The following is a 22,793-nucleotide window of genomic DNA, read 5'->3' as shown; positions in this document are numbered from 1 at the left end:
TTTTCCATGTTTCATCTATCAAACAAGACCTCCTTACCCTAGGACCAAAGCAAAATGACTTCTGTAGGTCCTTTTTATGAAGACGTTTCCAAACATTTCCTTTGGAAAAAGCTTTCTAATGCAAATCTGCAGTTAAGAGGATGAGCATATGCTGGCTTTTTCCCGCACGTGTGTGTGTGTGTGTGTGTGTGTGGGGGGGGGTGTGTATGTGTGTGTGTATATGTGTGTGTACAAACACACGCATGCTCACACACATGCAGATCCAACAGTTTGCACAGAATTTGAGAATAACTTCTGCTATTTTTTTTGGTTTGGAATGACAGTGTTTCCATAGCAATGTGGACTTGTGTTTTTGAGAGGCTATTTTAATGGGCCTTTGGCAAGCCATGTACAATCATTACTTGCACATGAATCTGGCTTCTTTGGCACTAGTTTGTTATAAAGGAAATTCTAGGGTCACTGGATTGGTGGGCTTTGGTGTAAAACCTTTAAGTCCCATCTACATCACGCATCTGTGATGAAACACATCCTGCCTTCCTTTCAGTATTTGTAGCTTAGCTGCCTCTCTGTGCCTGCCCAATCCTGACCACAGAACAGCTGGAGGTACTAGGAGCATGTATTTGATTTTTTTGGTCAACAGTGTGGGTAACAAAATTACTTGCTGGACTTGCTGTTGTTTACATTTTACTATTTAAACTGTCTTCACGAAGGGCATTTGTTCCCAGCTCATGTGGTCCAAAGTCCCCATTTGGTTGTCTGAAAAAGTCACTTTGAACCTTCACAGTCCTTTCGTGTCACTACATCAAATCAGACTGGCTTCTTTATTCATGCTTTCTTGTGAGCTAAATCAAGTCATGCTTTTGGTTAGAGCTGAGAATATTAAAAAAGTGATTAGGCAAATGCTCATTTTATGCTGATTCACCTTACCAAAAATCAGAAAATTCATTTGTCCCTGTATTTTTTCACTTTTCTGTTCAAAACAAAATACACCCCTTTAGGCTAGAGGTTTTGATTGCAAGGGGAAGAAATTCAACTTGAACCACTTCAAATATAAAAAGGATGTATGGGCTCCCTTTTGGCAAAGTCCAGATATGGAGGGGGCTTTGCGTATGAGTGAGCAAAGACATTGTAAGAAAAATATCACCTTTATCTCTCTGTTTCTCATCCATCCTTCTTTATCTTGGCATCATTCTCTAATACTGCTGACAAAGAAAATTATATCTGCTGGCCTCAATTTCTGCCCTGAAGGCAAAGGCAGGATCTGTTCTCTTCTGCCTCTAAATATAAAATCCTACTAGAATAACTTTAGCTGGTTTTGCTTGGGTGATGTACTTGCCTCTAGAGCAACCATCATGACCAGAGGATGGGGCAATATGACTTGGCTAGGCCAGCATCACATGCTCATTCCTGGGACCAGGAAGAGGGTGCTATGATCAACATTGTCCCTGTCAGTCATGAGATTTGAGTGAAGTGGGAGAAGCTTTTCAATGGAAAGGCATGTGCTTGCATGCAGAAACAAGATGTCCATTGTACTAAGAAACCTTGATTTTATCCAAGGAGCCATCCCCATCTTCAAAATGGAAAGATTTCTACACCAGGATGAGCATTAAAATTACCAAAAAAGCTTTAAAATACAGATACCAGGACCTCCTCCTTAGAATATTTAATCCAGTAGGTCTGGGCTTATAACTTTTTAAGTGCTTCCTTGGTTGTCCTAATAAAGAACCTACTTTGGGAACCACTGGTGGTAGTAGCATGTACTAGTAAAAGAAGATGGATGTAATGGTATGAGAATAATGTAGAGTCTTAATGGAAAGATTAAATGCAACTAAGTCTACTTTCATTGTGCATTTTCTTTTTTTTTTTTTTTCTTGACAGAGTCTGGCTCTATCACCCAGGCTGGAGTGCAATGGCATGATCTTGGCTCACTGCAACCTCTGCCTCCCAGGTTCAAGTGATTCTCCTACCTCAGCCTCCCAAGTAGCTGGGATTACACGCACCAACCACCACGCCCAGCTAATTTTTGTATTTTTAGTAGAGATGGGGTTTCACCATGTTGGCTAGGCTGGTCTCGAACTCCTGACCTCAGGTGATCCACCTGCCTCGGCCTCCCAAAGTACTGGGATTACAGGCATGAGCCACCGCACCCGGCCTTTCATTATGTAATATTTAGTTGCAATCTAGTTCTACAGAAATCATAGTCTATTTTTGGTAGATATTGTCAGATTCTCCCTATGTTAATGGGGAGATAGAAGGGGAATCAGGCTTGAGAATAAAAAAAGAAAAGAAAAAAAAAAAACAGAGCCCTGTCTGAACAGGGGTACCACAGAAGTACGAATAAAGATATGCAGTGAAGATGGACATTACTTTTTGGCCACCAGCATCAGGAGCCGTTTGTATGTTCAGGGAATTATGCATCTTATGAGTCTTGGTGAGAGGAAGAATGACCTTCCACTTTGTAAGCTGAAAATGTCAGGAACACACTTTTCAAACCCTGTCTTGCAGCTATCACTTAGATATAGGTCTCACTGATGGGATGCACCATCCTAAGACTTCGACTTGTGAGGTTGTGACATGAAGCAAGGCCTGTGGTTAGGAGAAAGCAAGGCATCATAAATTGAAGCAGGAAAACCAGGAGATGATTTGGGTGCTTTCCTGAGACAGAGGCACTATCTGAGGCTGGAGATTTGGCATGATTCCAAATAATTTGATTGGCTGGGTGGGTTTAACCAGGAGGGCATGGGCAACTGTGGCAGTTTGCTATTAACATATGATGTCTCCCATTCAGACCATCCTAGTACCCAACAATTTTCTATTAAAGCTTTAAGGTGTCTGATGTGGTTTGGCTGTGTCCCCACCCAAATCTCATCTTGAGTCGTAGTGCTCATCATGCCCACATGTTGTGGGAGGGACCCGGTGGGAGGTAATTGAATTGTGGGGGTGGGTCTTTCCCTTGCTGTTGTCATGATAGTGAATAAGTTTCATGAGATCTGATGGTTTTATAAAGGGCAGTTCCCCTGCAAACACTCTCTTACCTGCCACCATGTAAGATGTGCCTTTGCTCCTCTTTTGCCTTCCACCTGATTGTGAAGCCTTCCCAGTCATGTGGAACAGTGAGTCCATTAAACCTCTTTTTCTTTGTAAATTGCCCAGTCTTGGGTATTTCTTCATAGTAGTATGAAAATGGATTAATACAGTATCTGATTTTATTGTAAAATGTAGAGCTCAGATCAGGCATGGTGGCTTATACCTGTAATCACAGCACTTTGGGAGGCCAAGGCAGATGGATCACTTGAGGACAAGAGTTTGAGACCAGCCTGGCCAACATGATGAAACCCTGTCTCTACTAAAAGTACAAAAATTAGCTGGGCATGGTGGTGCACGCCTGTAGTCCCAGCTACTTGGGAGGTTGAGGCAGGAGGATGGCTTGAACCTGGGAGGGAGACATTGCAGTGAGCTGAGATCATGCTACTGCACTCCAGCCTGGGTGACAGAGTGAGATTCTGTCTCAAAAAAAAAAAAAAAAAAAAGAGCGTAAATGAGACCTACAAAAGTTACTACAAAGAAATCTCTCTGTTACAGGTCTCCTGAAATGCTCCTTAAAGTAAAACCAAGTCCTAAAGAGGTGGCAAATTGGCAGTCCTAGAGCTATATGTAGCCCAAAATCATGTTTAAGGTAGCCCGCAAACATTTTTGAATTACTTGCTAACATCTAAAAGTTGGCAAACAATCTGAATTTATTTTCCTATTGAAAAGCCAAGTATCTGGCATTACTGGATTCACACTATTCACGGTGTAACAGCAGCCGCCTGCTGGAGGTGAGGCAAAGATGCTTGCTCCCTCTTTTCACAGTTGTCTTCTACTAGTGTCTCCTGTTTGGCGTCATTATCCATCTGGACTCTTATTTGCAAGCAGCAAAAGTCAACTGACAAATTTCGGTAGAAAGCGAATTTATTTAAGTGTATTCTGTGGTTCAAGAGTATCTTAGAGGACTGGAGAACTGGGTTGCAGTGAAGCAGACAGGAATGACATCCCAGATTCTGCTGCAGCACCAGGATCACCAAGACAGATGGTTCGGCTGCGTAGCACAGACCTCATAGCCTGCTGCACCCGCATCACTCACCCTGGATGCTTGATGCTAGTGCCTGTCCCAGACCACGAAACCTGCTGCCACCTTCCATGGTACGGTTTCTGTGAGGTTCCTGCTCCCTCTCAGGCCTCTAATTCAACCTCTGGGGTGGGTATGTTTGCAGAGCGTGGGTCATGTGCTTGTCCTCTTATGGCAAGAGAAGCTGGAAAATGAGTATCTGGTACTTGATGCTTCTTTAGTGAGAGAGGGGCTCTGCCTAATAAGAAGGAAGAACCTGCAGATGTAGGAAGGATACCAAAAGGGTGACCAAAAGGATAGGAGATGCCCACCACAGTCCCCAAAGGCATTGGAGTTTGCTACGCTTACCCAGTACATACTAAGTCCTAATTAAATGTTGGTTGGAGTGTAAAACTGGGAACTTTAGGGAAAAAAATAGGAAGGAGGTAGAAAAGAAGAAGAAAAGCAGAGGAATCATGGAAAGGTGAAAAAGAAAAAGAATAAAATAAAGTAAAATAAAAGCAATAAAGGGGAGCAATTCAGAATTTCTCTGGTCTTAAAAACCATTAGCTCTAAAACATAGTCCGTCTCTTTCCTCAATTATTTTGATTTCTCTATTTGGCCTTATGAAGACTACAAACCCATACAAAACCCCATAAAATTCATTTTGTGTGTGTGTGGTAAGGGAATATTGGGTCCAGCCCAGAAGGGCTTCAGCTCAGTCAGTTGCCAAACACCAGCTGTGTAAGTGATGATTTGATCTGTCCAAGAGGTAGTTATTTAGCCAACAGACAGATGGCCAAGAAAGTCAAGTTACTTGGTACATTGTGTGTCATTCAGGAGGCTCTTGGCCAGCTGAAATAGCTGGAAGCCAGTGGATTCCGAAGCCATGGCCCACCCTATTAGTCTTGCTTCTGGAATCCCCCCAGTCCCAGTTAGCAGCAAAGGACAAAGCAGGGCAGTTTTTGCTTCATGGAGCCTACAACCTAGCAAAGAGGAGCTACTCTGCTAACCCCAGTGGTAGATAAGAAAGTGGCTGAGCTGGTAGCTTGGCCAAAGCTAAGATACTCATAACCCAGTGTGAGGAATGTGAAAACAAGGAACAGCTGTGATAATGGGCATCCAGGGAAAGGAAGGGCTACTTAACAGCACTTTTTCCAGAAGCACATTCAATTTCCAAGTAAAGAAGGATGGGTTATTATGCATCATAAATAATTGGTGAGAATTAGAGAAAACATAAGCGAATTTTTGAGACTATCTAGTTATAATTGGAAATACACTTGAAAAAGGTAGCCAAAGTTAGAATCTATGCAGCATCATTTTATTCATTACTTCACCAAACACTTAATATACCCGTACCATGTGTCAGGGACTAGCCTGGGCAACCTCTGCACTCATTGAGCTTATTATTGGCTAGGAAGATTCTTTTAGTCAAATAAGACAAATAAATGTAACATCTCAACACTGGTAACCACTAGGAATGAAAGGCACGTAAAACCATGAGAAGATCATAGGAGAATTTAACTACTTATCATCTAATTATAATCTCATTACATTTAATGTATCAAATCTAATTATAATTGAATTGCATTTAGTATAATAAATATTTTAATATGTATACATATGTGTGTAATAAAACATATATTCCTCCACCTTGGTTTATAGTCAGTAACCTTTATTAAAAATTTTGTGATATGAAGCCTATCTTCTTCCTCTGAACTTTGTCAGTTGCACATTATTGACATTAATTATTCTTGGAATACACTCAGTTTCTCCTCTGAATTTGGTGTCATCCACTACGAAATAATGAGTTCTGAGCATTCTAGGAGCTCCTTGTATTTTTGTTTCAACTTTTCTCATGCGGTCTAGGGAAAGACCTCTAGATATAAGACAGATGTCCAGTCATGAAATCTAACCCTGTTTGTTGGCAGTAGCTTTTCAGATGCTGTATTTCCTTATCTGTAAAATGGTGGCAACAAGATCTACCTCTCACATGAGTGGTGGGAATTCAGTGGGAGACATTATCAGCAATTGAGATTACCCCAAACAAAACAAAATGTAGTTGCATTACATTCCAGGGTTAGATTCTAAAATTAGTACACAAGGAAAAAATTTCCTAGAATCAAAACTTACCTTGAAAATCCTTTTGAAGTTCTTACCATGGTGTCTGGTACACCAGCTCTCAGAGAGCTCCCCATAGCCAGTTTTCCTTTCAGTGTCAAAACAGATTGCTGTTTCTTCAGCTGAACACCAGATTAAGTGGTTGGCTTGTTTTAGTGGCCATGTTGTAGGAAAATATTTCCCTTTAAACGCTAAAATCACACTCAACGGTGCAAGATGCTCATATCTGAGAGGCAGCAGGAATGGAGCCTATCACAGCAGCAACAGCAGATCCACACTTCCCATCTCACGCTTACCAAGGACAGATGTTCACTGAATGCCCTGGCGAGGAGAGTTGCCTGTTGGACTGAAGCTGTTTTTCTCTCTTCCCGCAAACCACATGCTGCTAAAGTCAGGAAAGTTAAAACTGTCTGGGACTCTCCACAGTTGGCATACTAGCTCCTAAGATGCCCGTGTTGGCTCCTAGATATTTAACAACTGCTGCATTATTCTCTGGTATCTACCTGGCTTTCTGGATTCCTGTTTCTGTGGTGACTGTTTCTGACCAGCTGTTCTTGACTTTCTGTATAATTTCCACTTTGAAGGATCCATCTATTTCCACTCAATGCTTCTTCCAGATGAGACATAATGATTGAGAGTATGGGAAGAAAGAAATAAAAATAAAATTAAACCTGTTGTCCGTCCCCTGTAGGGAGCTCACAAACATGCCCGGTGTCTTAGCTTCATTCAAGAGCCTTAGCTCTGCATAACGATAAGCATTGGTCTATTGGCAATGGCTGGCCCTGCAAACTTGGGTTTGATTATTCTCTGGGCATCTGAACCTGGATCGGCTCTCACACTTGGGCACACTTCATTTTCCCCTATTCTAATATCTGTGAGGTTAAGTGGGGCTGTTGTTTACCAATAGTTAATAGGCCTTGGCTTAGCATGCGGTGGTTTGACACCTTTAGTCATTAGTAGAGTCTACAGATTAATGATAATAATTGCTACCCTTAATTGAGCCTTTCCTGTGTGCCAGGTGCAGAGCTAAATGCTCTGCCCACATTTCCCCCACTCAGTTCTCACAAGAAGCTATGGACTGAATATGATTTTCATGATTGCAATTTTTTTGGATGAAGGAAGGTTTGTAACTTGCTGTATGGTCATAAAGCTAGTAGGAGGTAGAGCTGACTCTAAACACCCTGTTTTTAACCATAGAGCTAAAAAACCCGAATGCAAATGGACTCTTGTGGCATCACACCAATGGCATCTACAAAGTCAAAGCACCATCTGCTTCAGATTTACCTGGGTGCTGGTTAAGTAAACCTTCCCAGTTCATGAGCAGAGCCATTATCTCAGAGTAAGGCCAGAGCGTCTATGTTGGAAAGACGCCTCCCAACTGATTCTTACAAGTAGGAGCCATTGGTTTGGACCCCACATTTAGACTATTCTTATCTATGCAACATAAATACAAGTGGCCAGGCACATATCATGCACCCAGCACTGAGCTATGGCTTTCCTGGATGCTAACATACTATATAGAGAAAGTCAAGTTGAATAAAATGTAGCCAGAGATTTTGATAGTATGCATCAGTGTTACCCGTTGCAATATAATTTTTGTTTTCTTAAATGTATACTGTGAGGCTTTCTATATGAGAGCATCTTTCTAAACTTGGAGTAAGTGATTTTTAGAGTTGGATCAATATAACAAAAGAAGGCAGATTGCTGTTCAATCAATGCCACTTTTTAAACTTTAAGAGTAAATTATGGAGAAAAAATGTGAACGTGATAGATCATTACTGGATGATCTACTCAGAATCCCTTTCTTTTTTAAAAAATATTTTAAATATCAATAACAATGTAGTACACAATTGCTGTGAGAACATATATAATAAGGAAACATCTGAAATACAATTAATAGTATTTCCATCGATTCCATTCCTTTAAATTTGACAAGTTATTGCCAACTTTTCATATTTTTCCTCTGTGTATTGAAACACACACATATCTGTACACACTTGCAGGGAACTAACTTGGAATCGCACAACACAAATTAGTCTGCCTCTTGTTCTTCTTCCCTTTGCCACATATTGCTTATACTACCTTTCTAGGATTTTTCCTTTTCCCATGCCCCACCGCAATTTTCTACCCACCTCATTGCTGGGAAATCATTCGTGTGTGCAGCATAATTCTGCTTCTATAGCCAAGTTCATTGGTTTGAGATTGGGCATCTGAACCCAGATGGCCACAGTGCATCTCTTCTCCGGGATTTGGGGGCATCTCTGGGTGGATGGCTTTGTTATGTGTGAAATCTGGAAGTATCAGCTGCCATTTTCCCTCATGTGGGCCTCAGAGAATGGTAGACTGCAGTGAGCCAAAGAATAATGAAGATGTGCCCAGGAGAGGGAAAGAGAGAGAGGGACACACACACACACACACACACACACACACACACACACACAGAGATGGGGGGCGGGGAGAGAGAGGGGGGGAATTTTTTAGGTTCTCGCTAAGGTTTTACTACAGTCTCAAGGTTCAACTCAACACATTTCAAGATATGGCCGTTTCCACAAAGCCTTTTCTCACTGGGCTTCCATTCTTAGTAACTAAAGTAGACTTGACGTTTTAAGCCCCCAACATTTCTGAAATAATTTTACTTTTCCTATCATACTTAGATCATAGTGATTAAATGTTATACTGTTTCCCTTATGAGAAATAAAAGCAATGATGTTACTTTATTCAGTAAACTTTATTTATGCATACCTACTCTCTGCTAAATTCTGTGCTCCCAAAGAGTTACTAGTCCAGGGAAAACACAACAAATAAATCGACTAAAATCATTATAATAAATATAATGACTAGAACATGCTCAGGGTATCATGCGAAGCCAAAAAGGGGCATCAAAATCTGTCTGCAGCCATGACCAAGAAGTCTCACTGCTCACTAATGTCTTAGACACGTACCTTATTTGCCAATGGGGTGAGTGGAGTAAACTGTCTAGAGAAACTGTCCCAAACAATTTTCAAATTCTAAAACCAATTGAAAAGTGTTTTTTACAGCATCTGTCTATTTTTTCCCACAATACCATCCTCATACAAAACAAGTCTGTCATTTGGCTGTCTCCAGAAGGAGCTATGAAGATTTACTCAACATGACTCTGGAACTTTCCAGACTACGTAAGTTCTCACATATTGGTTGTTCATGGAGACTTTTTCTTCTTAAGCTACTTACTCTCCCTCAAAAAAGATCATTTGCTTGGGCTGATAACTATCATTATAAAGAGCAAAGGGTAATTAAGCAACTCAGTGGACCTTTGTCTGGGTATGATGCAAGCCTCACTGCGCTCTCTCTCTCTCTCGATTTTCCATCTTCTGCACGATTGACTTGCGGCTGTCTCTGCTACATGATGCATGGATTCTGCTTTCATTCAACCACAGTGAGGCCCTTAGAGCTGAATACGTTGTGTGTGTCTGTCTTTGCCTTCTTAGAAACATTTTCTTCACAATCAGAAAATAGCTCATAGATCCTTACTGTCTTGGGCTTGCTTAAAACTTGGTTTCGCTAAAGGATGACTGGACAAGCAGTCATTGAATTTACTGACCTCAGAAGTATTGCTTTCCTATGCAAGGACAGTTTAGATTCTAATTTACTTTAAAGTTAAGCCCAGCTGCAGAGAACTGAAATGCATTTCTGCCTCATTTCTAAAGGTCTAGCCAAAAAAAAAAAAAAATCCTAGGCATCAAATACAATATGGGAATCTCAGAAAGGGAAAATATTTGGGTCACAGCTAGGTCTTCTAATAGCATATTTTCAACTGGAAAAATACGAGAAAAAGAAAAAGGAAAAAGAAACAGATCTATGCTGTTGGAGAGAAACTTAAACTTGGTCTTGTTTCTTTTCTCCTGGGGATGCTGGGGCTGGAGTAGGGGGTGAGGAGCAGGTGATGCCTCCTTTCCCAAAATGTTGGAAAAGAATTTCCTACAGGAGGAGATCGGACTTGTTAGTCTTTTAGTAAGCCTTTTGTGGTATGGTTTCTGGGACAATGTTCTAACGAGGATTCTGGATGACAGGGAGCAGCATGTTACTAAAACTAGCTCAAGGGAATTGAGTTTTTATTTCAAAGACATAGGAGGATACCAAGGAACCCAAGGTTAGGAGAAAATGTTTCTGGAACTCTTGTAAGTAAGAGTTCAGAAATGGCGATTCACTATTCACTCCCTCTACTTCTCAGAAGTGCTCATGCTCCAGAATTGGCTTCCTTCTACAAGTGTGGCCAGTCCTCTGGTTTATTCCAGTACCTCTTCTGCTTCAGCTTGTGGGTGACTCCTACATGGCCACATCAGTTTGGGAGACTACAGACCTTTTCTCTGCAACATGTAGTGCTTACTGGAAGCTATCTCGATGTCTCATTAAGATTGTAGAGAGAAAATCTGGCAGCCCCAAGTCATCTGGCCAAGTTGGGCCGTACAAGTCTTGGACTTCTGGTATCAAATGCATTGACGGTCCTAGAACCCAGGGGCTATCCGTGTTTAATCAACTGTTGTGGGAATAAGAGTCAGGACCCTCTGAACATCAGATAACTTCTCTTAGCAGGGGCCCACAGAGAACGCTGTGTTCCTCATCTTCAGAACACTTTGAATAGCAGAACATCCTTTAGCAAGGAACCAAGACTCTTATCCCCAATTACTGAGGAGGCTTTGAATTTAAATTTTACTGAGAGAGACTCATTTAAAGCAGTTTATACTATAATATGAATGATAATTACCTTCTATCAGGAAGCATTCAGTCATTTCTCAATCAGTTATTGAGTCTTTACTATGGTCACTATGCAGATTTTGGGATTAAAAATGAATATTTTTGGTGAGAGAAGGAACAAGTTTCTTCAAATCTCAGTTCTTCCTGGCAGGAAGTGCCCGGATAAGAAAAGGATGTAGACAGAATATATCGGAATTGGTGAGGAAGATAGCTTATTTTCTATTTAACAATTCAACAGAGTCTTTTAGTCTTCTTTTTTTTCTATTTTTTGTCAAACTTCTCCCAGCCTGAAATTGAACAACCAAAGTTCTAGTTATTCAACAACTGTCCCAGACAAGGAAGGCGGGGTGCTTACCCCTACAGGAAATAAAAGGAACTAGATTAAACTCAGCACCCGCCCTCAAAAGACTGCATCAAATGAGAAGAAATTGCGCTGTTACCCAGGCAGACATCCCTGAAAGCTAGAAGAGAGTTACAAAGTGCAGAGTGGGATCAGGTGAAGATTGTGCTGGGCCTAGGGTGGGGCATCAAAGCTGGGTAAATGGTGACCATCTTTAGAAGGCACTAGTTCACCTTGTTTGGTTGTAGCTTAGATTGGCAACATTCAACGTTTTAACAAATAGCATGGCACTAGCACCTGCCAGTCAGAACTGATACTGGCCTGTAGTCTCAGCTACTGGGGAGGCTGAGGTAGTAGAATCGCTTGAGCCCAATAATTCTGAATCCAGCCTGGGCAATATAGCGAGACCACCCCCCACCCCAAATAAAATCATAAAGTCAAAACACCTGATACTGGCCCCACTGGAGCAGAATCTGAAGGCCCGTGTGGCACCAAGTATTAACACTTCAGTTGAGAGATTATAGGGAGGTGAGGGTCAGGGTATTCCTCGTAGTGTCTTCAATTTTAACAGTTGGAGCTAGTGCTTATACCTCAATGCCAGGCCCTTCTGAAGGAAGGGAAAAAGGCTGGAGACGAGGTTCACCTTATGTTGTGGAGGGCTGGAATGCCACGCTCATGAGAGCATCCTTCACTCAGGAAGGAATGGGAGTTGTCCATCCCAAGGACCTCCCTCAACAAACATCCCGTCCATTCATAACTAGCCAATGCAATTTTAGGAGCTCCGAATGCCTGGAGGGGATACTCTTTTGATTAAAGACACCATACGGTGTCTCCCCTCTGGCAGCTGGAAGTCTAGAAGAAATTGAAGAAGGGGCGCCATGACCCCAAAGCATCACAGAAGTGGAAAGCTGGCGGGGTAGGGTAGGGAGGACCTTAGTTAACGCCGCGCAGCCCTCTCAGAGAGGGTTAGTGACTGGGCGAAGTTCACACAGCTCGGTCCAGACAGAGACAAACCTTCCTTCCCCGTGGTAGCTGCGGAAGAGGAAGGGAACTCTTGCAAATCAGAGGCCAAGATGGCAGTGGAAGTGGCACAGGGGGCGGGAGGCGCATGCAAAGGGGAGAAAAATGCTGTATTCTTAGGAGTAGGTTTGGCTTTATTTTATTTTTTTTTTAATTGTTGTTGGCACGGTTTCGGAGGACTTATTCTTGCTGAGTTAACTCCCTCTCTCACTCTTTTTTTGGCCATGCCTGGGGAGGATTCGCGGTGTTGGGGGAAGGCGCGCCCCTGCGGCTTCTGAGGCTCATCTTCCTGGAGCGGAAGGAAGGAATCAGGCACCTCCTCCCAGCCGCCCCCACCGACTCTAGTCCGCCCCGAGGCTTCCCTGAGCTCGCCAGGCCCCAGGGCTGTGTGGGGCGGGCTCCCGGCCAGGCGCGGTCGGGACGCCCGCCGTTCCCCAGGTTTGGGGCAGCGCGCAGCGCGGATCCGCGGCGGCTCATCCATCTTCGCGACCCTGCCTGGCAGCGCCGCGCTCCGCTCGGAGGGCACTCGGCGGCAGAGTCCCACGATAGGGAGGGGCGAGGGGACCCGCCGCCCCCTCCGCGGATCCAGATCGAGCAGGAGAGAGCGGGCGCCGAGCTGGTGCCCTCGCAGGGTCGTGGGGTCCTCTCTGGGCACACACCCTTTACGCCACGCGCTCTCAGGGGCTGAGTGGCCTCGAACCTTGCCAATCAGCAGTGCTGGGCACCCCGCTTGCTCTGGGGTGCGTTAAACGTCAGGAGAGAGCTGCTCAGATGGGGTCACCAGACGCCTTCTCCCCCTTTTCCCGGAGCCCGCGGGTTGCGCGATAAGCCAACCCCAGCCGGACGCTGCGCTCCTATAAATAGAGCGCGTGTGCCCGCTTCGCGCTCTCCGAGCTGCGCGCGAGGAACGAGAAAGTTGTGCGCAGGGACTCGGGGCGGGAGGCCAGGCAGGAGAGGACCCCGCCGGACCAGCCGCCCTGCACGCTGCGCCCGGTGCCCTGGACCCGATCCTGTGAATCTACGCTTTCTGTGCGAGGGACCTGGCTAGCCGCTGCCTCCCTCCCTACCTCTGGGTGACACCAGGTTTGGGGGAATTTTTGACCAAGCGAAAGTGGGAGTCGCTGGCGTCCTGGCCATGAACACAGCCTCGCGTTCTTCTCAGCCTGGGAAACACCTTCTGCCTCTGTAACTCGTCCCTGCCGCAAGCCAGACAGGACTGGCACCCTCGCCGCTGGGCAACCGCCACCCTTGTGGCTTCTCTTTGAGTCCTCTCTTTTTGTTCCTGCTCCGTGGTTTACCTGGTGGTGCTTGAGTTTGGGGTGAGAATTTATTATTATTTTTTTGCTTTGAGGTGTGAATGTGAGGGTTTGATGACTTTTAGATGTCTAGGAACAAGATCGGGTGCAGGGGCCCCAGGCAAGGCTGATTCTTGGGTGGAGGAGGGTAGGGTAAGGGGTTCTGCATGAGCTCCTTAAAGGACAAAGGTAACAGAGCCAGCGACAGAGCTCGAGGGGAGACTTTGACTTCAAGCCACAGAATTGGTGGAAGTGTGCGCGCCGCCGCAGGCGCCGTCGCTCCTGCAGCGCTGTCGACCTAGCCGCTAGCATCTTCCCAAGCACCGGGATCCCGGGGTAGGAGGCGACGCGGGCGAGCACCAGCGCCAGCCGGCTGCGGCTGCCCACACGGCTCACCATGGGCTCCCGGCGCCGGGCGCTGTCCGCGGTGCCGGCCGTGCTGCTGGTCCTCACGCTGCCGGGGCTGCCGGTCTGGGCACAGAACGACACGGAGCCCATCGTGCTGGAGGGCAAGTGTCTGGTGGTGTGCGACTCGAACCCGGCCACGGACTCCAAAGGCTCCTCTTCCTCCCCGCTGGGGATATCGGTCCGGGCGGCCAACTCCAAGGTCGCCTTCTCAGCGGTGCGGAGCACCAACCACGAGCCATCCGAGATGAGCAACAAGACGCGCATCATTTACTTCGATCAGGTCAGACCCGGGGGGACGCGAGCACCTAGGGGGCGGGCGGTCTCCAGGCACCTCAGCCCGAGGCTGCCTGCCCAGGCTGAGCTGGACCGGTTGGGAAATGGGGAATCATGTAAAGCACTCGCCTTCCCAAATATGCCTGGGTCTGAAACTTGTACTGTCTCTCTTCCTACCCCTCTCACCAGCCCCGGCTCCTATTCCTTCCGGGCCCCTAAAAGAGGCTGCTCTGACCCGAGGGGAGAGGCTTGGGAGCCCAGAGCCGGGCAGCGAGAGCTCAGGGCAAGTTTCGAGCAACAGGTCGGCGGGAGCCGAAGGGCACCTGATCCCTGGACGTCGTGATCTCTTGACCAGATCTTGGTCCCCTGGCTCAGACTCCTCTACGGGTGCCGCTGAGGCTGCTCCCTGGGTACCTTTGCGGGACAGGATAAATGTTTGATTTGTTTCTCCCAGGTAGAGAAGCTTCTCTCCAAAGAGAGCCCCGGGCTTCCACACTCTGCAGAGATCGGGCTGGTGGCCGCGGAGGCCGGGAGGGCAGGGCTGGGGGTCAGGTCTCGCTTGCAGGTTCCACTGTTCGCGTGCCAGGCGCCGCTGCCACTGCCGCTGCCTCGGAGTAGGCAGCAAGCCCTTCTCTGGTACTTAGAGAAAAGTTGCGGAGGAGGGAAGGAAAAGGAATTTGGCAACTGTGCTGAGCTCCCGTAGGAAAGCCCTTGGGAGCCGGTTCTCGCTTCCTGGGCTCCTGTCCTTTCAGAGAACTGCAAATAACTGGGGAAAGACGGACTCTGAGGTTGATGAGAGTAGGGGAAGAACTGACGGAAGCTGTAGCTGCTGTTTAGCGACCTGGTGCTCCGTGTTTGGCATGATGAAAAACCACAGGATATCAGCTTACATTTAGCAAGGGGTCTTAAGGAAAAAAACTGTCCTGGGAGTTTTAACTTCAGCCCCAACAGTATCTAGAGTCTTTTTAAATTCCAAATTCACAGTTCGCAATTGTATGCAAAGCTACAATGTGCAGGGGGCACAGGTTAAGTGGTGCTGCAGGATGTGCCAGGGAAAGCACGAGGTGACATCTGTATTCCTTGCTTAATTTTTCCTAACTAATGCACTCTCCAGCTGGCCAAAGACGGAGAATGCCTCTCTAGGGACTTAGTATTTGATAGCCATAATTTTTAAAGAATTAAGTAGCCCCATTTGGGGTTTCGGCGCAGTATTTTCCATCTTGATGGAAATAAAGTCTAGCAACACCCCTAGTTTGTATTTCAACGCTTTAATTAAATGTTGGAATACTATGGGCATTGCACTATCCTCTAGACAGGGTGTTCTTTTCAATGACCTTTCCATCAGTTAGAAGAGGAAAAGGGTTTGTTCTTCTGTTCAGCGAGCCCTGCATCTTAGAGACAAGAAGACACATTTAGTTATAAATCTTGATGTACCTGGATGCTGCAATTACAAATATAGAGTCAACATCCAGTTTTACAGGTAGCCAACACTCATTAGCTATTTTTCATTATTGCTAGTGAATTATGCTACTTGTATCTGAATCAGGAAGTTACCACTAAGCACCTCAAATTATTTTAATTGTGCTTGAAAAAAATTTCCTTGCAAAGCCTCTGTTGGGGATTATTGCACAGCTGGTGACTTGTTGAAAGACCATCTATCATCAGGTCACAAAAAAATCTGATGCTTAGTTGGAAGAAGGCAAAATCTCAGAATGAAATTACACACGTACATGTATTTTAAGTTAGGTGTTGACGCTGATACATCTGCTTGACTGTCGCTACATTCTGGTATGTTGCCCAGAGGTAATAGGACATTTTTAGGGAATTATGCAAGAGGCTTGCAAGTGTGTTAATATTGGCAAGAATGCAGTGTTTGAAGGAGATAGTAGCAGATTGCCATTGATATATGAGAAGTATATCTTTTTAGGGACATCTTATTATTTCCGAATGCCACTTACAGGCGTATTTCTTGGAGAGAAATGGAAGAAACCCTAGTTATTTTAACAACCATCCTCTATCCCAATCCCTCTTTCTCATAGAAAGAGATTTACCCATGTGACATTGCAAATTTAGCTTAAGAGGTCACTTATTAAAATTTAGAGTTAATTTTATAACCAATAGAACTAGGCTGACTATTTTGGAATACAAAATGCATTGTTGCTTTCTTGAGAAACAGTTTCTATTTTCACTTTTGAACCTTGAACTTCAAATAAAGAGCAGATGATTGAGAGGAGGTTAATGGACAGCCATGGCAGGAACAGGGAAAGCCACCTATTTCATAGTTTATCCTTCTTTATGCTCTTCTCTTTGGCAGCCCCCAAGGGCTGACTCATTGCCACATTGTTGTAATTAAGGCCTAGCTGGCATAGGAATGAAAAAAAAAAAATGGCCACAGATCTTAGGAGAGGGGCAGCTCAGAGAAGGGCCAGGCATTCAGATCACTTTTTGTACCAGCTGTTCAGTGTCAAGGATTATGGCACATGGTGGAGGGGTACCCATGCCTCTGAGGTGTTTCCAGGGATGCTGCGGAGAGCTCACAGATGCTGATTGGCTGGCTTGGAAACGTCACCTCTGGACATTGCAAAGGCTTGTAGAAGGTGGGAATGTAAACACATGGCAGATGCCTTTTATCCATTTCTCAAGGTAAAGCTAATATTTATAAGCCCTCAAATGTTAGCTTGATGTTTCCAGAGCCATTGGGCCTTGCTGGAAATTGAGACATGAATACAAAGCAGTTACTTTATTTATTCTTATATCATTTAAAAGACAGAAGAACCTTCCAATATTCAAGTCAATTTTCAAAATCAGTAAAGAGGAAAGAAATAGAACTAGATGTTTTATTTTCTATGATTTCTTAAGCTAGTTGCTGAGAATGAATGAATGAACAAAATAAAAAAAGGAAAGAAAGAGGAAGGAAGGAATGAAGGAAGGAGGGAAAGAAGGAAGAGGAGAGGAAGAGAGTGAGAGGAAGAAAATTCATTTTAGTCACAGAAGAAAATATAATAACTTATTGTTATTTATTATTCTTATTTGTAGATCCTGGTGAATGTGGGTAATTTTTTCACATTGGAGTCTGTCTTTGTAGCACCAAGAAAAGGAATTTACAGTTTCAGTTTTCACGTGATTAAAGTCTACCAGAGCCAAACTATCCAGGTGTGTGTTTTGACCCCTTCCATCCATACTCCCAACCAACTGTGCTTATCTTTAGTGGGTTATGTATTTAAGTATTTATCCAAAGTTGTCTTTCCACAATAGACATAAACAGCCATCTTTATCATTTATTTTAAAACCTTAATTTCTAATTTTTTTCTTTGTAACATCCATTAAGATGTGACAAAAAGCATATAGAAAAGTAAACAATTGAAGTTATTACCTTAATAACAATCAAACATTTTTAAAAAATCCATGGTTTAGTAAAAATTCAGTGACACAAATCTCTTTGTAAGATCATGCTTTCATTTAATGCATGTACAAAAATTATTTGAATTTGTAAGAAAAAAAACTTGTAAGACGAATAGAGCTTTTCAAGTACATACTAAATAAATAAAACATTTGCTATTTTTTAAAATTATGAGATACAGCTAATGAGTAAGAATAAGTCTATGAAGGAGCAACTATTCAAAATACTTTTTAAAGAAAGGGTGTTCTATGCATATGCTTGAGTTTATCCTCAGTTACTCTGATGCTAGTGAATTCTTATCAATTGCAGTTCCACAGTTAAAAATATATTTTGTATTCTGCTTTCTAAGACAATGGGCTTGACCTTACACTCAAAAGCAACAGTGGAGCTAGTTCCGACAATATTCCAATATGCTAATACCAAATGACACAAATACATGTGTATGGAATTCTAGGATAACCTTTTATCTTATGCTCAGTATTTACGTTATACATTATGTCAATGTGAATGACAGATTACTCACTTATCTGTTAATACTTTTACATGTCCTAGTAAATGGATGAATGGATCAGCCTCAGATTTAAGTTATTCCATATGACTTCTAACCTAAAAAAATATCTAGAAAATAAACTTACTTCCATGGAAAAGCTTTTCCCAACCGCCAGTATTTAGAAATGTATGCAATGCTTGACACAGTGTAATAAAAACTGTAGAATAGAAAATAGTTAATACAGTTTTGAGTTGATTCTAATTATCACTAAAATCTCTAGTGATAGTGGTGATTATTATTTTTTATTTTTTGGTTTTCCTCTGAGATAGGGTCTCATTCTTTCACCCAGGCTGGAATGCAGTGGCATAACCATTGTTCACTGCAACCTCAAACCCCTGAGTTCAAGCGATCCTCCTGCCTCAGCCTTTTGAGAAGCTAGGACTACAGGTGCATGTGACCAACCAGGCTAATTTCTAAATTTGTTGTTTTGTTTATTTTAGAGATGGGGTCCTGCTATGTTGCCCAGACTGGTCTTGAACTCCTAGCTTCAAGTGATCCTCCTGCCTTGGTCTCCCAAAGTGTTGTAATTACAAGCATGAGTCACTATGCCTGGCCTGATGATTATTTTTTAATGCTTGTTTCCTATCAGGGAAAACAGAAAAAGAAATCAACACACACAGACACACGTATACACACACTTCATTATTTCAAATGATTTTCAGTAGTATGCATGTTACAGCTGCACAAAAACTCGCAAGGATGTTGGTAGGATTGGGTTGTATCTGGGTTTCTTAGGTCAGTGGGCACAAGGTCTCTTTTACAAATGTACTGGGAAGCCACGAGCCTGCTTTATTTCCAAAAGATTTTTGTTGGGTGGAAGAGGTAAGTAAAGCAGTAAGCTTAATTTATGTGCTGAAGGGAAGCTAGTTTTCACTAGGTTGCTCTCCATAGATGTTATTCTTTTGTAGGAATTTAAGGAAATTCCAATGAGGAAAAAAAAAGATTTTAAATCAGTTCAGCAGACATGCAAAGTATGGCCCCCACAACAGGCTAATTTGAAAGGAAGGGAATATATTTCCTGAACATCAGGTATTTTACTGGGACTGTCATCTTAGACATTATTTCTTCTCCCCAGTAGATGTTTTGACTTTAAAGAGAACTTTTCAATTATTATTATTTTTCTTCTTCTAGGTTAACTTGATGTTAAATGGAAAACCAGTAATATCTGCCTTTGCGGGGGACAAAGATGTTACTCGTGAAGCTGCCACTAATGGTGTCCTACTCTACTTAGATAAAGAGGATAAGGTTTACCTAAAACTGGAGAAAGGTAATTTGGTTGGAGGCTGGCAGTACTCCACATTTTCTGGCTTTCTGGTGTTCCCTCTATAGGATTCAATTTCTCCGTGGTGTTTATCCAGGTGAGGGATGACCCACTCCTGAGTTACTGGAAGATCATTTTTTCATCATTGGATTGATGTCTTTTATTGGTTTCTCATGGGTGGATATGGATTCTAAGGATTCTGGGCCTGTCTGAACCAATACAAAATTTCACAGATTATTTGTGTGTGTCTGTTTCAGTATATTTGGATTGGGACTCTAAGCAGATAATACCTATGCTTAAATGTAACAGTCAAAAGCTGTCTGCAAGATTTATTCTGAATTTCATTTCCCGGGATTACTGAATTCGTTACAGATGTGGAATTTTATTTGTTTAGTTTTAAAAGACTGGCAACTGGGTCTAAGCATTAGAAAACTCTAAAGTTCTGACTTCAATCAACGGTTAGTGTGATACTGCCAAAGAACTGTATACTGTGTATTGATTATATTTGTTTTTATTCCTTTGGAATTAGTTTGTTTGGTTCTTGTAAAAAACTGGGAATTTTTTTTTCAGTAACTGGCATTATGTGTTCTCTTAAAATAAGGTAATGAATGGCTTGCCCACAAATTTACCTTGACAATGATATCATCAACATGACTTATCTCAAAAAAAAAAAAAAAAGAATGCTTCATAGTTGTATTTTAATTGTATATGTGAAAGAGTCATATTTTCCAAATTATATTTTCTAAGAGGAAGAATAGATCATAAATCTGACAAGGAAAAAGTTGCTTACCCGAAATCTAAGTGCTCAATCCCCGAGCCTCGGCAAAATAGCTCCCCTCTGAGGGAAATCTTATACTTTATTGCTCAACTTTAATTAAAATGATTGATAATAACCACTTTATTAAAAACCTAAGGTTTTTTTTCCTTAGACATGACCACTTTATTAACTGGTGGTGGGATGCTGTTGTTTCTAATTATACCTATTTTTCAAACCTTCTGTTGTATTTGGAGTATCATCTGGTTTTGCCTTAACTCTTTAAATTGTATATATTTATCTGTTTAGCTAATATTAAATTCAAATATCCCATATCTAAATTTAGTGCAATATCTTATTTTGTCTTTTGTATAGGTCATATGAATTCATAAAATTATTTATGTCTGTTATAGAATAAAGATTAATATATGTTAGTTGAATTGTTTTTTTTCTTTCTGTTTTGGAAGTATGTATTCTACATGATTTATTTCCTCTTACTTTGTCTCTTCCTAACCCTTTCTTCCTTCTTTGCTCCTTTTTTCTTTCTTACTTCCTTCTTGCCTTCCTTTCATCCTTTCATCCTCTCATTTCTTTTTTCCTGAAGTTTAAGAAGAAAAGCTTTCTGAATTTTCAGGTAATGTCCTCTGAGCTGATATAGGAAATCTTTACTGTGTTTAATTTGTTCAAATGTAGGAATTGCAAGCTTGCCAAAAGAGAATCAATGAACTTAGTAAACTCTTCTTTCAGAAGGGATGATTGTTAAAAAGTTAAAAAAGATCCCCTAAAATATCAGGAGGATGCTCAAGGTATGAATGAGTAGTGATGAGTTTAAAGACCAATATTTTCATACTGAAGATTTGAGGAAAAGTTCTGCCCTTTTTTCAACACTAAAAGACAAACAGAGGATCACAGGCCTCTTCTTAGGATGAATTATTATTACACCTGCCTTGTTTGGAGATTTGGCTCAGTTTCCTGGTCTTTAGTCCATTAAAACAATTTTGGGGCGTGGGGCAGGAGGCTTTTGTACTTAGTGGCAACAAGCAAGGTGTTACAGGGAGACACATGCAGGCATGTCTTCCGGTATAATGGTGTTAATTGCCAAGTCAAAATATTCATTCATCACCAGGAAGACTCCTCTTTCTCTGAAAAAAATTATCTGCAGATGCTGGCAATGGATCCTCAATGTTTTGCTTGGCAAGTTGTCTTCTGCTGGCTTCCTGTCAAAAACCTTTCCTCCTGTGTGATTTTATAATGTAAAAAAAAAAAAAAAAAAAAAAGTATTGTGCAGAGAAACTAAATAAAAGGGGCATTTTCTAAATGTGAGTGGAATTCTCTTTAAATGGACCTGCTCTAATGTAGACTTCCACCGGGTTCTCTGTGTGCAGAATTTGTATGTATGCATTGCAACGGGTGAATCCTGCTTGAATAAATACAGTTGGCCCTCCATATCCGCAGGTTCTGCATCTGAGATTCAACCAACTGAATATCAAAAATATTTGGGAAAAAAACCACAAAAACAACGTAACAGTAAAAATAGTACAAATAAAAACCAACATAGTATAACAACTATTTACACAGCAGTACATTGTATTAGGCATTATAAGTAATCTAGAGATGATTTAAAGTATAATTTACATAGATTATGTGCACATAATACTATGCCATTTTCTATAAGGGATTTGAGCATCTGCAGATTTTGGTGACCTCAGGGGGTTCTGGAACTAATTCCCCGCAGGTACCAAAGGATGGCTATAGACTATCAGTCATTGTTTTGGCAAAATGGCCCCAAAGTATTTAAATTACCAATAGAAACCTATGATGAGAGAGAGAAAGTTCGGTGATTATCAAAACAGATCAATTCAGAAATGTTTTTTATAAACATGATTGTGGCCGTCCTTTGAGGTTTGCCCCTTTTTAATTGATTTTTTTCTGAACATAAAAGAAAATTGGCAAAGGGCTTGTCTCTACTTCCTCAGGTTTAGTGTACATATTTTTAAACACAAAATCCATTTTAAACTTTCAAGAGAACTCCATTTGAAAAGGCACTGGGGCCGTGGCTATACAATGTGGAACGAAACCTGCCTTAGTGAGTCCCAGGTGGAGAGATGACGTGAGAATGAGATCCTGAGATACACACTCTAAGCTGGTTCTAGAAAGCCAGAGCTCGGCCGCTGGTGGCTCACGCCTGTAATCCCAGCACTTTGGGAGGCCGCAGGACGGCATGGATCACGAGGTCAGGAGGATCGGTGACCATCCTGGCTAACACGTGAAACCCCCGCCTCTACTAAAAATACAAAAACTAGCTGGCGAGGGTATGGCTTCGTAGTCCCAGCTACTCAGGAGGCTATAGGAGAATGGCGTGAACTCCGGGAGGCGAGCTTGCAGTGAGCTGAGATGGTGCCACTGCACTCCAGCCTGGGCGATAGAGCCGGTGACTCCGCCTCAAAAAAAAAAAAAAAAAAAAAAAAAAGAAAGCGAGCCACCACTGAACACAGTGGCTGGAAAAGATAAGACTGAGGGAGAGAATAAAAGCTACAAGGACCGCGCGCG

General features: G+C 42.6%; 1 protein-coding gene across 2 annotated transcripts; it reads left to right on the top strand.

The window, feature by feature from the left end:
• The first annotated feature begins 12,553 nt into the window (after window positions 1–12,553).
• Window positions 12,554–21,691, top strand: CBLN4 (cerebellin 4 precursor). Of its 2 annotated transcripts, XM_003904592.4 has the most exons (3): window positions 12,652–14,285; window positions 17,315–17,431; window positions 19,360–21,691. In XM_003904592.4, the coding sequence occupies exons 1-3, from the start codon at window positions 13,995–13,997 to the stop codon at window positions 19,555–19,557; spliced, it is 606 nt and encodes a 201-aa protein (XP_003904641.1). In that variant the 5' UTR covers window positions 12,652–13,994; the 3' UTR covers window positions 19,558–21,691. The 2 variants fall into 2 exon arrangements, with proteins under 2 accessions (XP_031512717.1, XP_003904641.1); XM_031656857.1 differs by lacking the exon at window positions 17,315–17,431 and having other exon boundaries at window positions 12,554–14,285.
• The last annotated feature ends 1,102 nt before the right edge of the window (window positions 21,692–22,793 follow it).

The sequence above is a fragment of the Papio anubis genome, chromosome 16 (assembly GCF_008728515.1).
Source record: "Papio anubis isolate 15944 chromosome 16, Panubis1.0, whole genome shotgun sequence".
Classification (NCBI taxonomy): Eukaryota; Metazoa; Chordata; class Mammalia; order Primates; family Cercopithecidae; genus Papio; species Papio anubis.
The sequence above is the reverse complement of the archived record's forward strand: the minus strand, read 5'-3'. Positions and strand labels throughout refer to the sequence as shown.

Excerpts from the sequence above, each read along its gene's own strand:
- CBLN4 (XM_003904592.4), top strand. The coding sequence starts at position 13,995 with ATGGGCTCCCGGCGCCGGGCGCTGTCCGCGGTGCCGGCCGTGCTGCTG. Across the intron at positions 14,286-17,314 it reads GCATCATTTACTTCGATCAG|ATCCTGGTGAATGTGGGTAA; the intron begins GTCAGACCCGGG and ends TCTTATTTGTAG. Across the intron at positions 17,432-19,359 it reads ACCAGAGCCAAACTATCCAG|GTTAACTTGATGTTAAATGG; the intron begins GTGTGTGTTTTG and ends TTCTTCTTCTAG.